The sequence below is a fragment of the Lissotriton vulgaris genome, chromosome 1_1 (assembly GCF_964263255.1).
Source record: "Lissotriton vulgaris chromosome 1_1, aLisVul1.2, whole genome shotgun sequence".
Taxonomy (NCBI): domain Eukaryota; kingdom Metazoa; phylum Chordata; class Amphibia; order Caudata; family Salamandridae; genus Lissotriton; species Lissotriton vulgaris.
The window spans coordinates 2,110,131,587-2,110,147,603 of record NC_141685.1 but is presented as its reverse complement, the minus strand read 5'-3'; the positions used below and the strand labels follow the sequence as shown (position 1 = coordinate 2,110,147,603).

General features: G+C 44.0%; 1 protein-coding gene across 2 annotated transcripts in view; it reads right to left on the bottom strand.

Annotated features, from left to right (window-relative positions):
• The window catches only part of CRACR2A (calcium release activated channel regulator 2A), a 930,414-nt gene that overhangs the window by 98,707 nt on the left and 815,690 nt on the right, over positions 1 to 16,017 (bottom strand). For both annotated transcript variants that reach the window (XM_086921478.1, XM_086921488.1), the window contains one exon: positions 695 to 796. In XM_086921478.1, coding sequence (XP_086777604.1) covers positions 695 to 796 — 102 coding nt within the window. The remainder of the gene's footprint in view (positions 1 to 694; positions 797 to 16,017) is intronic.

Here is a 16,017-nt window from a genome sequence, read left to right as displayed (position 1 = left end):
TAAAAGAATTCGCAAATTACCACCAACTACAAGTTGGTGGTAATTTGTGATTTCTTAGTGTAAATTCGCAAAATGTAATTGCTTCTTACATAGCATTTAAGGAATAGCAATTTGCGATTCAATAAATGCTTACACAATAATAAGGAATCACAAAATTTGCTATTCCTTAATATTGTGATGCGTTTTAGATGATACATTGCATTTTCTGATTTTTTTTGTCACAAACGCTGCTTTTTACCGATTTGCAGTGTTTGCGACAAAAAAATCATTTGATACATCTGCCCCTTGGCTCTGTGCATTTATAAAAAGGTATTTTACACTTATACACTGTAATGCCTTGCTGAACAATTCTCCTTATCTGCCCACAAAACTTCAAAACAAGTAATCTTATCATTAGTGATCTTCAACAGAAAAAATGAATATAGAGTAAGGTCTTCTGTTCATTTTCTTTTTTCTATGTTAAAAAAATGTTGATACCTATGTAACGAATAAAATCGGATTCTACTTTTTTGTCAGTGACAGAATGCTGTGAATTTTTTGCAGGTTTACTTAAGAGGAACTTGACATTATCACTTAACTTTTACCTTAGCAGTTATGTGAACCAAAGATTTTTGTGACAATCGTGTCTATCGCCATAAACAACAAATCTTCTAACGAATCTGAATTTTATGTTAGAAAAGGATCGAGTACTTACTTTGGCGAGTTGTTCCCCCAGTCCGTTCGGAACTTCTCTTTCCTTTTCATTATCCGTTTTATTTCCCAATAATAGAACAGGAACATTGTCACCGGCTCCCTCCTGTAAAAAACAAAAATCCTACTGAATACAAGGCCAGCTCCATCAAAATGCAATGTGTTGCTCAGCTGAGTCAAACTAGTTACTGAATGGATGGCTTCATGAATGAGGGATGGAGGGAGGGAAGCAGAGAGGGACTTATTTGGTACCGCTAACAGACAATGCTTTCTCTCTCTTTCACATGCCTGTTTTGCTTGTGACTGTTTCTTCCACCTTGCCATTCTGCCAGGCGCTATACCATTCTAAACGGAATCCATTTTTATATCTTTTAGTATCTGCCAGACATTTTTATTTTAAATCACAGACATTATATGTTAGAAATTGGGTTGCTGGTCAACTGGGACATGAGCACTGGTCAAGCAGCAGCCACAATTCCAGTCAGGGTAAGAGGCAGGGAAACCCTACATTAATCTTAGCTCACCCTCTGGTATGTTCTCAGAGAGCAGTTAAGCCTCACTTAGAGGCTGTGTGTAAAGTATTTCTATAACACTTCAAACAGTAAAACAGTGAAAACACCACACAAAAAGATTAGAAAAATAGATCTGACTTTAATAAATAAAGCAAGACTAAAATGACAAAAATCCAATTAGTAGAACCTGAGCTACAAGGATCCAGTTAGGCCTGCTGAACAATGGCCATAGGTATGAAGCTGGTTTGCGAAACTGCAAAACAGAGTGTTCTTATGTAGGAAAGGGTTCCGGTAGGCAAAAAATGGTGATAGCAAATTTAGCGATTACCAATTTTGCAAGGCATGGAATCTGCGAATAAATTTGCGAACTCGCATCAGCGATACATCATTTGCGATATTCGCTAATAACTTGCTCGCAAATTGCGAATTTGCAAAATGAGATGCTGGTAAAATTCGTAAATTGCGAATTTGAAAAATTCACAATTTAGCACATCTCAATTTCCACCAACTCTGAGCATGTGGTAACCAGGTGCAACCTATTTAAACAGGCCCACAATGCTACAGGGGGTTTCACAATGGCTAGGCTGTATGTGATAGCCAGGAGGCTGCGAATCAGAGCAGCTGCACAGAGAATCAGACGCCTGGAAAGGATCTTCAGAGCGGCATCACCCTGTTCCAGGGGACTGAGGAGGCGATCCTAGTGAACTACAGGCTGGACGCAGACAACATCCTGGACTTAATAGAGGAGCTCAAACCCATACTAAAACACCACAAACACAGGGCACTCACCATTCCCACCCATGTACAGGTCCTGTGCTCACTGCACTTACTGGCATCAGGGAGTTTTCAAGGGGTGATAGTCACAGCAGGAGGGGTCGCTCAGAGAGCACTGTCGCGCTTCTTCCATGCTTTCCTTGATGCAATGGTATAGAGGCTGCATCACCACATCCAATTCCCCAGCACACAACAGGCACTAGATCAGATCAAGCAGGAGTTCTACCAGGTAGCCCAATTCCCCCATGTAATTGACTGCATAGATGGGACCCATGTCGCAATCTCCCCCCTTCACAGAATGAGTATGTGTTCCGGAACCGCAAGTCCTATCATTCGCTGAACATACAGGTAGTGTGCATTGCCAAACATGTCATCACTGATATTGTTGCTAAATACCTGGGCAGCACACACGACTCATTCATTTTTCGCCACAGTGGAATAAACCGACGACTCACAGATGAGGAGTTTGGTGAGGGTTACCAGCTAGGTAAATGCATGGCTTTCAAGCACACATACAGTAAAGGTCTAAAGTGGTAGGACAGTGTTTAACCTAATTCTTGTCACCCTGCAGGTGACAGTGAGTATCATGTACGTGACTACATCCTGACTTCGTACCTGAATCCAGCCACTGCAGGGGAGCGGAGGTATAAGAGCCCCCACAGAGCCACCGGCTGTGCCATTGGGAGAACATTTGGAATCCTTACGAGCCATTTCAGCTGCCTTCATAAGAGTGAAGGAGCACTACAGTACAGCCCCGAGACATGCTGCAAAATCGTGGTCACATGTGCCATGCTACACAACATCGCCACCAAAAAGGCACCCCAGTGGAGCTCACAGATTCCGACTCATCAGATGAGGAGGGGCCGGGGCCAGCTCCAGCCAGTGAAACCATCCCTCATCTCAGTCATGTTATGGTTGTTTGCTGCAAACTGGCGCTGTATTGACCTTAATGGTTTTGCTTGCAGGCGCTGGACTTTAACCATGGTGCCTTCAAGACCTGCAAACACTGTATCTTCATCTTTGGCAGGGGCGCTGGTGGACGACCGCGCCCTGCGCCTTGAAAAATTTCCTTCACTAGGATGGACAGGGGACTGTGCTGTGTGTTGTACTGCACGCTGGCCCTGGACTGGCTGGCCTTCTCCACTTGTGTCCTGTGGTCCTGCCTCCAGCAGCGGGAGTGGTGGCACTATGAGGCACTGTCTGCATGGCTCAGGGATTGCTGGTCTGCCTTCCTCCTGCTCCTCCTGCTCTGACTGGTCGTCAGTGTTGGATAGCCTCAGTTGCAGTGGATGTTTCACCACTAGTCTTCTTAGCCTCTGACAATCTTGTTGTCAGACATTCCTTTGATCTTTGGCGCAAGTCGTACCACCTTTAGTGGAGATCCTCCACAGTGTGGTGGGTCACGCCGATGGCATTCACCTACTCCTGGATTTCAAGCCAATTTTCCTTTTACGTGCCTCTGGCACATATAGGGATTTTTTCCCAAACAGGAGCTCATGGCTGACTGCCATTTCCTGTATGAGCACCTCCAGCTCCCTCTCACTGAACCTCTGCTTCCTTTTTCTGAAAATCTCCTTCTGCTGCTTCTCTTTATCCTGGAGATCCATTTCTCCTTCTCTCAGTTGCAGTGCACAATCCTCTCCCTCTCCTCCCAGCCTCTCACTCAGCTTCTGTCAATCAGGTGCAGTCACACTTCCTGGTTGTAATGTCATCAAGCTATACCCGAATTGCAGATTCTCTAAATTGCAATTCCCTATTTGCTATATCGCAAATATGATATAGCAAAATAGGTATTATTCTGCGAATTTCTGAGACTCGCTAATATTTTGCGATCCCTTATTTCCATCTGGTTTTGTGATTCTCAAAATGCAATTCACAAAAAATCGCATTTCAGAACCGCAAAAACCTATTTTGATACATATGGCCCAAAGTATCTTAAATCCTAGTTGAGGTGCATTACGTGGATGCACGTCGAAGATGCTCAGTGTAGCTGAGGAGATGCCTCAGTTTTGAGATGCAGCAAAGCTGCTTTGAGGTCCTAATGCATCGTGACAAGGTTCCTGTTGACGGAACTCGCGATGCAAAGTCCAGTGTCAAGGATATGAGGTGCAGCAGAAGTGATGCGCCAGTTCCGATGCTCGGTGAAGCTGCGATGCGGAGTTTTGGCTGCGGCTTCAAGGCTGCGGTTAACTAGGAATTCAAGGAGCTTGTGCCTGTAAAAGCATTGTGCAGCAGCTGTTCTGAAGGCGATACATTGGTCCCAAGATGCAGGAGGCGGCGGTGATGTGAGTCTTTTGTAACGGGTCCAATCCATAGAGCAGCAGTGATGCGTCAGTTCTGCTTGGGGATGCATCGCTTAGCAGAGAATGAGTCGGTTCCGTTGGCAAGCACCTTAGGCCCACTTCTAAGGTTCCCACTTGGATAGCACCATATGGCAGGGTATACTCACAGAGAGCAGAGTCCAGGTGCAGGGGATGTAAACCTCCTTTGTCCCTGAGGCCGCAGATCAGGAGGACAGCCACCTAGCCCCTGAAATCACTCTAGGTTCTGGAGTCAAGAGATGCAGGTCCAGTCCTTCTGTCCCAGGGAAAAGGGCAGCAGGTAGCAGTTTGGCACAACAAAGCAGGAGTCAAGCAGAGTGCAGTCCAGCAGAGTGGAAGTCCTTCAGCAGCACAGCAGTCCTTCTTCCTGGCAAAGTATCCACAGGTCCAGAAGTGGAGAGGTGTGGCTCACTGGTTAGAGGCGGCAGACCCGAGAGCAGAGAACGGCCCGGGACCAGGGTTCGATTCCCGACGCGGCAGGGTCTTGGATCAGGATCAGCGGACTGATAATTCTCGCATCGGTGCCTACTCCGACCAGAGATCACACTCGGCAACTCTGGGCATTAGCTTGCCTCATCTCCACAACGGCCCCACACAAACGCCGGGGATGCCTGGTTTCACCTTGGAGACCCCCAGGAGGGACTATCTCACAGGGAAAGCCAGGACGGGTTCCCCAGCGGTCTATAGCGCTACGAGGCCTGCGGTGCGGGTAGCAGTGCGCTTTACAAGACACAATTTACATTACATTACATTACATTACATTACATTACATTACAAGTGCATTAAAGTGGTGGTGTCTGTGGTTCAGTACTTAAACCAAGTGGTGCCTTTGAAGAGGGGGAGACTTCAAAGACATGGATTTGTGGTGCACAGATGTCCTTCCTTCATGTCCTGGCTCCAGACTCACTACAGAGGACTATGCAGTCATTTGTTTGGGGACAGGACACCACCTAATCAGGTGTAAGTGAGGCTGTGCCCAGCTCCTCCCTCCCAACCTTCCAGAGATGACCCACTGAGACCCACATAGGCTCCCATGTGTGTGGCTGTCAAGGAGGAATACGCAAAAGCACAACTGCCAACTACACCCAGTCATGTTATCAGAGGCAGGCTACAGGCACCAAATGCCTCAAGCAAGAAAATGCCAACTTTCTGAAAGTGACATTTTCAGAAATGTAATTTAAAATCCTACTTCACTATAAAGGATTTTAAATGATAATTTCAGAGACCCCTAACTTCATTGAGTTATATCTTCACAGTTGGAAATTACACTCATAAAATGTAATAAGGTAATCCCAATGTTATCCAATAGTAGATATGGGTTTAGTAGTAGTTAAAAACAAATGTAGGAGTTTTCACTACCTGGACATGTAAAACCTAAAAGTGCATGTCCTGCCTTTTAAATACAGTGCGCCCAGCACACTGGGCTTTCCAAGGCCTTCCTTACTAGGGACTTATAAGTAAATCACATATGCTAATTGGTCCAATATTACTATGTTTAAGGGAGAGAGCACACTCACTTTAGCACGAGTTAGCTGGGGTAAAGTGTGCAGAGTCCTAATATCAGCAAAAAGGAGGTCAGAAAAGTAAGTGGAGGAGGAATACAAAAAGTTGGGGGGAAGATCAATTTAAGACTGTCAGGTCTAAGAATATACATACATGAATGAAAATAATGATAGTAGTTTCTAAAGCAGTTGTCCACCTAGAGCCATATTGAGGCTACCCAGTCTAAGTGGACATACATCCTGGAAGATCATATGCTGGCAGTAGCAAAAGCAAAGTTTTAATGAGCATCCTGAAACTGGTATGATGGTCCTCAGCCTTGATTTTTCTAGGAAGAGAGTCCAAGAGCTTGGCTCACATCAATACAAAGGATCTTCCTTCCCAAATGCATCCCTATGTTCTTGGTACAACCATATTTTTAGTCTCCATTGACCTGAGATGCCCCCTGGGGACATACCATCAGAACTTGGATTTAATCAAAGTTGAACCAGTCACATATAACACCTTATGTACCATGCTGAGTGCCTTAAACATGGATTTATTGTGGACAGGCAACTAATGTGGGCCCCTCAGTACCTCTGACACAGGATGATATTTAGGAGTCCCTAAAATGAGCCTTGCAGCCACATTCTTTTTTTTTAAATTTATTATATACCTGGTGCAATTCATCATCAATACAGTACAATTAAAACACAATAATGCCAAATTGATATTACAATACAAAATCCATACTACAAAATGTAAAAATGAATGTGAACAATAGTCAGGGATTCGCTGCTAGAGGTTTAAAAAACAAAAAAAACAAAGGGGTGGCTATATACATAAAACTAATCACAAAGTCATGATCAAAGAACCACTAGATAAAATGAATACACATAACAAAATATCACTGCCTTGCTTTATAAAACAAGATTCCCTCCACCTTTTAAGCGGAGCCCAGAGGTTCTGCCCTAATTCTCTCATTCTCCTACCTCTCCTCGCATACAGGGAGGACTCTATGTTGTGAATCCCTAGCAATCGGGAGAGCCACATCTGGAAGGAGGGAACCGTGGTATCCTTCCAACCTGCAGCCAGAATGATCCGGAGGACCGCCACACACATAAAAACAAACGCTTCCTCATCCTTATTCAAACTTAGGTTACCATCATACCCTAAAATCATTAGGGTAGGGGATAGGTTGATCGTAATACCTATCCCAAATTTCTGGTTATTCGCTAAGATCTCGGATAGCTTATTGCAATGATAGAACATGTGCAACATATTAGCGGGCCCTTCATGACATCTAGGACAGTTATCGTCTTCCCTCTTGCCCCACCCATATAACTTAGCAGCGGAAAATATAAATTAAATGCCGTCTTATAATGTTGGGCTCTCAAATTCGTAGTGCGAAACAGTTTCACAGCTAGTTGCAGCGCCTTAGCTAAATCTGCCTCCGGGTCCCCTAATTTCAAAATCCACACTATTTCAACTTTATCTAAATCATTTTGCATTGTTCAGATTAATTTTTTTTTTTTAATTTTTTTTTTATTTAATTTGTATGGCGCGTTATAACCACAGGGGTCTCTAAGCGCGGTCTGACCAGATTTACATGAGAGATGTTAAATTCACTTGGAAACCAGCTGTGCACCTAAGACCTGCTCCAGGCTTGTTTAAATAGTACGGTTTTAAGTTTCTTTCTGAAGGAAAGTAGATTGCTCTCCTTCCTGAGCTCTGGATCCAATTTGTTCCATAAAGCTGGGATCGTGTTGGAGAAAGCACGGCCCCCCACCGTGGTCAATTTGAAGCGGGGCTGGGACAGAAGAGTAGCGTCCGACGAACGCAAAGTCCTACCCGGTATGTAGGGGGATAGTCGGGATTTCAGGTATTTTGGAGCTTTGCCATACAAAGCCTTGTGAGCAATGCACATTCCTTTGAAAATGATTCGCTGGCGAACTGGCAGCCAGTGTAACTCCTGCATTAGGGGAGAGGCATGGGCATTTCTAGGTTTTTTAAATATCAGCCTAGCTGCATCGTTCATGACTCCCTGTAGTTTGTCCAGCAGCCGCTGTGGCAAACCCAGATAAAGGGAGTTCCCGTAGTCCAGCCTAGCCAGAATAGTGGCTGAGACTACGTGCCTCAGGGTGGAGAAGGAGAGTAGGGCAGCGATCTTTCTAAGTTGTCTTAGCAAGCCTATACTGGTGCCTACTACGGTGGTAACTTGTTTTTCCATGGATAATTTCTTATCCACATATAGGCCTAGGCTTTTAACTGCAACTGCCAGCTTTGGGGGGACACCCAGCTCCCTAGGCCAGAATTTATCACTCCAGGGGTTACCCGAGATGGAAATAGGTAGTACTTCCGTCTTATCCGGGTTAACTTTTAAGGAATTCTCAGACATCCAATTGACAGTGGTTTTCAATATGTCTTGTAGCCTGGTGGATGCTCCTGGACCATCATCCAGCCGGATGATTATCTGGGTGTCATCGGCATAGTTGTATACTAGGCAGTCCATCCTATTCAGGAGAGCAATTAGTGGCTGCAAGTAGATATTAAAAAGTAGTGGGGACAAGGCAGATCCCTGGGGGACCCCGCAGGTGATCGGAGCAGGGGTAGAAAGTAAATCCCCCAGCTGTACTCGTTGTGTCCTCCCCTGCAGAAATGATGTGAGCCATGCATGTGCTGTGCCCACGACACCAAAGGATCTCAACCGCGACAGAAGCTGTTTATGGCACACGGTGTCAAACGCCGCGGAGAGATCCAATAGTACCAAGGCGCTCGGTGTTTTTACATCAGCTCGCATCCTAAGCTCATCCAAAATGGATAGCATAACTAGTTCCGTGCTGTGGTTCGCACGGAACCCTGCCTGATTAGTCTCCAGCAGGTTGTTGCTCTCTAAATGGCCTGACAGTAGAGCTAGCACATGCTGCTCAATTACCTTCGCCAAAAAAGGCAACTGGGAGATAGGCCGAAAATTCTTCAGACATTTTGTATCCGCTCCAGGTTTTTTCAATAAGGGGATCAAGCGAGCCTCTTTAAAAGCTGAAGGGATCTGTCCTGAACGAAGAGAGGTGTTCAATAGGTGCAGGACCTCTTTCTCTATTCCTGGCATTGCCATCTTGAATATGTCAGGCGGGCAAGGGTCTACCAAGGAGCCTGATTTGACTCGGCCTGTGATTTTGAGCAATTCCTGTTTTGAAATAAGGGATAGCTCAGCTAGAGGCAGGATGTTTAGTGGACCAATGGAATCCGGTATGTGCGGGCATTCGAGGTGTGCAGTTACTGCAATTTCATCTAGGATGTCGGATATCTTCTTTACGAAGAAGTCCTGGAACCTCTGACAGTCCTCCTGGGTGAACTCGGGACTTTGCTCCTTGTTCACTCTGAGCTCCGCCAAGACCCGGAAGATTTCTTTTTGTGGATTTCTAGCAGTGGTTATTCTTTCCTCAAAGAAAGCAGCCTTCCTTGATTGTATGGCTAGTTTGTACTGGGCTAAGGATGAGGTATATTCTTGTTTGGAGATGCCATGCCCGCTCTTTCTTCCTCACCCCGCGTTTCATCTCTCTGAGGGAATCATTATACCAAGGCGCCCCAGCTCCTCTCGCCACCTTCTTCATCCTGCGAAGAGGCGCCACCACATCAATGGCACTCCCCAGTTTATGCTGGAGATGTCTACATAAGGCATCAGCGTTGGCATCTGGCTCTATGTCTGAAGGATGGTGTTTTAGGAGGTGGACCAGTTTTTCCCCATCAAGGTTTCTCCATTTGCGGGCCGTTTTCCAGCCCTCCTCAGGTTTGGATATGTGGCCCCTCAATGTAAGTCTGCCCTTTATTAGAAAATGATCAGACCAGGCACAAGGAAGAATTTCCGTGATGCCCTGGGCTGGCATGGTGGTCCAAACTAGGTCAAGCACATGACCTTTCTCATGTGTTGGTCCCGTGACCTGTTGGACAAGACCTAAGGAGGAGACCGCCTCCTCTATCTGTAGTGCTTGTCCTTCTTTAGGGGACTTTTCCCAGTGATAGTTGAAGTCTCCAACTATTACCATTTTGTCGTATCTTGTACACAGGTCCTGGACCAATCTTACAAAGAGGGTAGGGAAGTCAGGCGACGCCCAAGGTGGCCGATAAACCACCAAGAACACCACACAGACAGCCCCCCTCCTGAGCTTAACCCCCATAACCTCAGCTCCTCCAAGGGTTTCGGAGAGAAATTTATTGGCACGGAGGCATGACTGATAGAAAAGAGCTACTCCTCCTCCTCTTTTGGCTCCTTCCCTGTTAAAGTGAATAGCCAAATAGTTATCTGGAAGGGCCGCCACTAAATCGGGCGCTGAGCAATCCTCCAGCCATGTTTCCGTAAGTGCAAGGACATCTAGCTCCCCGTCTTCCAGGAGTGTGAAAACCTCTAACCTATGGCTCTGCAAAGAACGAGTGTTCAATAAGCCGTAACTCAGGGTATGTATGTTGGACGTGCGCTGGCGCCCTCTGGTGCTTGTAGATGACATAAGCAGACCCTCGCAGCCCAGCCGCTGTAGGGTAGCCGGCTCCAGAAAGGACTTACCCAAATTAAGTTGTAATAGGTCAGCCCGTGCGTAAACCAGAGTCTGACCAGGGGTTCTGGCCCTAGGCCCCGGATGGTCGCGGATGGGCAAAGATGGGCTCACCTCTGGCGAACCTCCGGCGCACCAATGGCGCGCCCGCTGCGCGTCTCCGCTGCACGTTTGCTCCATGTGAGCTTTAAATAGGAGGCTCCTGACGGTCCTAGTACAACCACTAGACCGTCAGCTCTCCAAAATGGCCCCCGGAAGTGAGGGTAGAGGGCTCTATACCGCGTTGGACACTCCCTCCACAACAAACAGCACAAGCTGCGGTGGAACGGGGAGGTAAGCGGTAATAACTAGCAGGTGACTTCGTTAATGCGCCCACATCAATTAAAAGAGTACTGTGCAAATAGTATTCAAATGCAGCACAAAACGGTGATTTTTAAAAATAATGCTGTTAGCAAGTAATACTGTATAGATCATATTAATTTTGCTTCCCCCACCCAATATATACTCAAACACATTAATTTTACCTCCTGGACTAATACATGGCCTGATACTTAATAGCGTTTGATGTATCTGCAGGAATTTAAAACCTTGATTATCTGGTATTCCATATTCCTGATGAATGTCATTAAAATTCATCAAAGAACTTCCTCCAAATAAATAAGTATAATCAAAAGTATTTTTCATTAATTCTCACAATGCAATGTATGATAAAAGTGATTGTCATAAAAAGTTATAAAGTTACAGGTTAAGGTTTAAGGTATCAGGAGGAGTTGTTGGCCCCCAAGCACATACTTTGTGACCAACTATCCCTCCTGTTTGCTTCGGTAAGTCCCAAATTGCGAGATTGCTGGAGATCTTGGTGGCCCTACCCCCTTTCTCCACCACTCTGCAAACATGCCTCCTGGTGCACTATTAGTTGGGGGATTGTTGGACTTGACCTTTTTTGCTGGGTCACCCCTGAACTTTTTTGCCTTCCTCCTGGTATTTTTTCTGACCTGGAGTTGGTGGTTTTAGGACTCTGGGAACTTTATCACTGCTGTACTCTGGGCACTTTATCACTGCTGTCCAGTGTAAAGTGTATGTGCTCTGCATGGTAAACGTTCTAAGATTGGTCTACACCTGTTTGGCGTATTTAATTTACCTATCAGTACCTTGTAAAGTGGTATCTCATATACCCAGGGCTAGTAAATTAAATGCTACTGGTGGGCTTGCAGAGCTGCTTGCATCACCCACCAAAGTGGCCTTTCAAACCTGTCTCAGGCCTCTGCCATTGCAGGGCCTGCGCCCTCAGTTTACTGCCGCTGTGACGTGGCACGTAAAGTGAGTGCCACGTCTGTGACTCCCCTTTTACTACATATCAGTCACCCCTAAGGTAGGCCCATGTATAATTAAGGATGCTGAGGCCAGAAGCCATCAACGCGGTAAAACGAGCAGTCCGAGTCTCGTAACAAAAGATGTGATGAAGGAAAAAGCCACAGTCTTTTTTGTATGTAGCACTGAATTTAGAAAAACGAGCATGAACATGGGGTCGGAGGAGACCAATGAATAAAAATTGCTAATGCCGAGACATCCTCACCTCATCTGCGTTGGCGTCCACGGTGCCCAGTCACCAGAGGACACCAGACTCCCGAGCAAGGCATTTCAAAACAGGGGAAACATTAACCCTGTGCTGGCAGTCTGGAAAACCGCCCGCTACGAGATTGTCGTGTCCCATCTGCCGTCATATATATATATATATTTAACACTCCAAAACTTTTTAAAAACACTCTGAGTCACTTGATGATGTCATCAATAATGCCATCAGTATTGTCATTTGAGGTGTCATCAGTGATGTCACTGACCACGTCATGGGTAATGTAATATGTCAGGTCATAAGCAGTAGATTGCAGGGGCGCGCGTTATAGTTAGCTCAGCTAACTATAACTGCTGAATTTCACTGGTTTTGTATAGTTGAAACCTGAGCCAAACTATAACATCCCTGTAACCTTTGCAGTTTTCAGTGAATTTCTAAGTTTTTTTATGCAATTTCCTAACTATAACATAGATATAACCCTTTGCTTTTTCTAGAGAATATATATTACCTACTGGCGGTAGTTATAGTTAGGATTGTTTTCCATAGGAAATCCTCAACATTCTATTTGGAATAACTTTGGCCCTGGTGGATGAATCTTTGTGAATTTCTCAAAGAATGGCTCGGTCCGCTGCGCTCATTTCCTGAAAGTTTGGGGGGGATTGGTGAAGTGGGGGCTGAGATAAAAGGGGGGTCCCAAAACATGTTTTCTCCATGTTATTTTCCATAGGACCTTTAGACTCGGCTACAGGTCGAACGGCTGAATGGATTTATAAGAAATTTGGCAAAACTGTAGAGTCCTGTTCGCAGATTACGCTTTTTTGGAATGGTGTAAATCCGTTCAGTAGTTGTTGAGAAAATTAAAGTTAAAGTCAATTATATATCTATAAGCGCACACGTGCGCGCACCCAAGCGGCTGCGCGTGAGCGGAATTTTTTTTTTGCTGCGTGACGTCTGTTAACGTTCGATTTGAAGGAAATCAGGAAGTTTTGTCCGCCATTTTGTCACTGAGAGTAAATATATTGTTCATTTCATAGCGTTGAAACATGGAAAGGGGAGAAGGTAGAGATTGTCTTGCTGCGTAGGTTTTCTCGGGGTGTGTAGTAAGGCCCTTAAACGCGAAAAAATATATTTTTTTTTCCGGAAAAAAATAACGGGGTGCGCGCACCCGGTCGCGCACACCTATTCACAAGAGTGTGAAAATGGAGATAAATTAGAAGTTTGAGTGCTTAGATATAAAGTGGCTTTAAAAAGAGCCCTTGTGTTAATTGAGTGTTTTCTGCATTTATAGGTAAGTACCGATGCAGAGCCTGATGTTGCAGAGGAAGATTGTGTTTCCCTCATTCGTGAAATGAACACCGTCTCTCCTATAGACGTCTTACATGTGGTATCGCAAGTTTTTGTGGTAAATAGAACCCATGCTATAATCTCTGAGGAACGCAGAACCAGATGTATTTACATGTCTCCTTGCTTTCTCAAATTGTGCACAATGTTGATTGGACCAATTCCATTTCTGTCTTTGGCATATATTGGAATATACCAAGGCAGATCGAGGAAAAAGTGTCATCAATTGTCGAAAAGTGTCTTTTAGAAGCATTTCCAGACCTACCCGAGTGATTGTGCCTAGATCGTTCCCACCACAGTGCACAATTATAAGGTCTGGTTCTGGGAGATGCATAAAAGTTTTCACCAATGGAATCAATTGGTGACATTTCAATCCTCTTTTGGCAATCCATGTTATATGTACATTTGGTAAGCCGAGGTTGCAAATTCGTCTCCTTAGTGCATATTTTTCACTCCAGTGAATATAACTGTGTCCTATTAGCCAGACCTTCATTTTTAATGGATTTGTAGTCGTCGTCCGATCGGTTCTGGAAGTGGAATGGTAGTTACAAGTTTAAATTCTAAATAAAAAAAAGGAAGAGGCTGGGTGTGGTTAATAAAATAAAAATGATTGGTTGATTATAATAAGTGGAGATTGAAGAGTACGTTGCATGTTAATGTTTATGTTAAACGAAAAGTATTATTGGGTGTGAAAAAAAGACATGTAACTGAGTTGTGGATTGGCAGGTGTTTCTGGAGGGAAAACAGTCTTCTTAGTTTGCTGTAGAACGTTGAAACATGAACTTTTGACCTGTTCCTTCAGCAAGGTGCAGAATGAGGTGTTACCATGGAAACAGCCGGAGATGGCAGTTGGTGATGGGTGTCTCTCACGTGAGTCTGAAAATATTGTGAAGGACAACCAATTGAAATGTAAATTTGATTTTACAATTTTGCGTCAGGAAATGTGATTGGTTGAAGAGAGTTATATGAGTGTGTATTGACTGGATATCTGTGCCATTGAATTTTGGTTGCAGTGATAGAAGCAATATTCAGAGTTCCGCTAACGAATATCTGTTTTGTGACTTTCACTGTTGTACATCGTTCAAAGCATTGGTAAAGGTAAGTGCGTAACTGTTTGTTTTGTCATGTATCGTATAATATAGTTTAATCAGAAACAATCATTGATTTTCCATGTGAAAACTAATTTATGGCTGTTGTAATGTGTTGTATTTGTAAAAGTAATTTCTTCCATTTAAATGTTGAATACGCAGTAAAAAATATTTTTAATATAGAGTAATTATTTTTGTAATTTTTAAGCGTTTATATATAATGAGAGAAGTTGTTGAGGATATGAAGAAATAATATTAGCGGAGACACAGACAATGCAGAAAGAGAGAGAAATGGTAAATTACTAGTGATACCGTTGTGAAAAAATGGTAATGGTTAATGAATTGGTAAACTTTTTGTCAGTGGACAATATTTCAGGCTGGTTGGTGGCCGTGGCCTGCACTGGTGGGGGTGGGGCGAGAGGGTCGGGGAAGGGGGTTAAAGTGGTAATGATTAAGGTATTCACAAAGTTTCTGTTAGACGTCAAAATTATAGTGCGGTTTCTGGTCGTCGTTTGCACTGGTGGGGTGAGGGAGGTGGTCGAGTGAAATAAAATGAAAAGTTTTGACCATGAGGTTGTATAGAGATTTGTGTAGTAAATGTGTTCGTGCATTGAGGTTGGAAACGGAGCATTAAAATATCTCTCTCAGTTCTGCTGTTTGACTCAATCTTCATGTCCCTTCTGTTTTGCATCTCCGTTGCCCTGTGTTATCTTATTGTCTGTGTGTTTGCCTTCAATCCGGCCTGAGGAAGTTTGCTGTGGAGGCACACACAGATAGTCCTATTAAAGTGATTGGAACGTTTTCAAAAAATAATTATATAATTGCATTGGTATTTTTAAAGCACTACTGAATATTTTCGTTCTCAAGTACCGCTTGGTTGCTTTCTCAGAGCAGAGGGTATGTCGTATTTCACTCTTTGGTGCCTCTGCATCTGAGTCTGTTCTCTGGTGGCTGGCGAAGAACTGTTTGTTATTGTGGAGATGAAAGGGTGATAAGGAGAGAAATACGACATAGCGTCTGGCCTGTAGAAGCGTGGGAGCAGTGATTAACTCTGAGTGAAGTGGAACTGTGTCGGTGCTTGGTAACAGTAAAAAAAAAATGTTAACAGTGGTATAACTGTCTTTACGGTGCGCGACCTACTAAGAAAGAGTTCACGGGCCGTAATTGGCTTGCAGGTTCTAGTATCAGTAAGTGAGGTCGAGAAAAGAAAACATTCAGGACTTTATTTATGAAGGCCTTGCGCCACCGGTGCGTCACTTTTTCTTATTTTAAAAAATGAGGCACCGGCGGCGGAAGGTCTTCATAAATAAGGTCCTCAGTGTCTACAGTTAAGGTTATGTGGAACCCATCAATAGTTTTTCAATATGAAATCATTTCAGTTGAGATTATGGATTAAAAGAGAAACCGTGAATATTTGAAATGTTTATTTGGAAATGTACTGTTTTAAAGGCAAATCATTATGTAATATGAGTACAGAAATTGCAAAAAACACAGTAATTGGTATTGTCAGTAGTACATGGAATACAAACGCTATAGTTGAAGAAAAATGAATATAGTTGGGAAAAAACATTGTACACTCTTATAAGGAAGTATATTATATTTTAATAAGTGGAAGAAGGTCTCTGGTCTTTTAGTTTAGGAAGGATATATGAAAATGCAAGTTGTTATACATCATTACTTTATGAATCA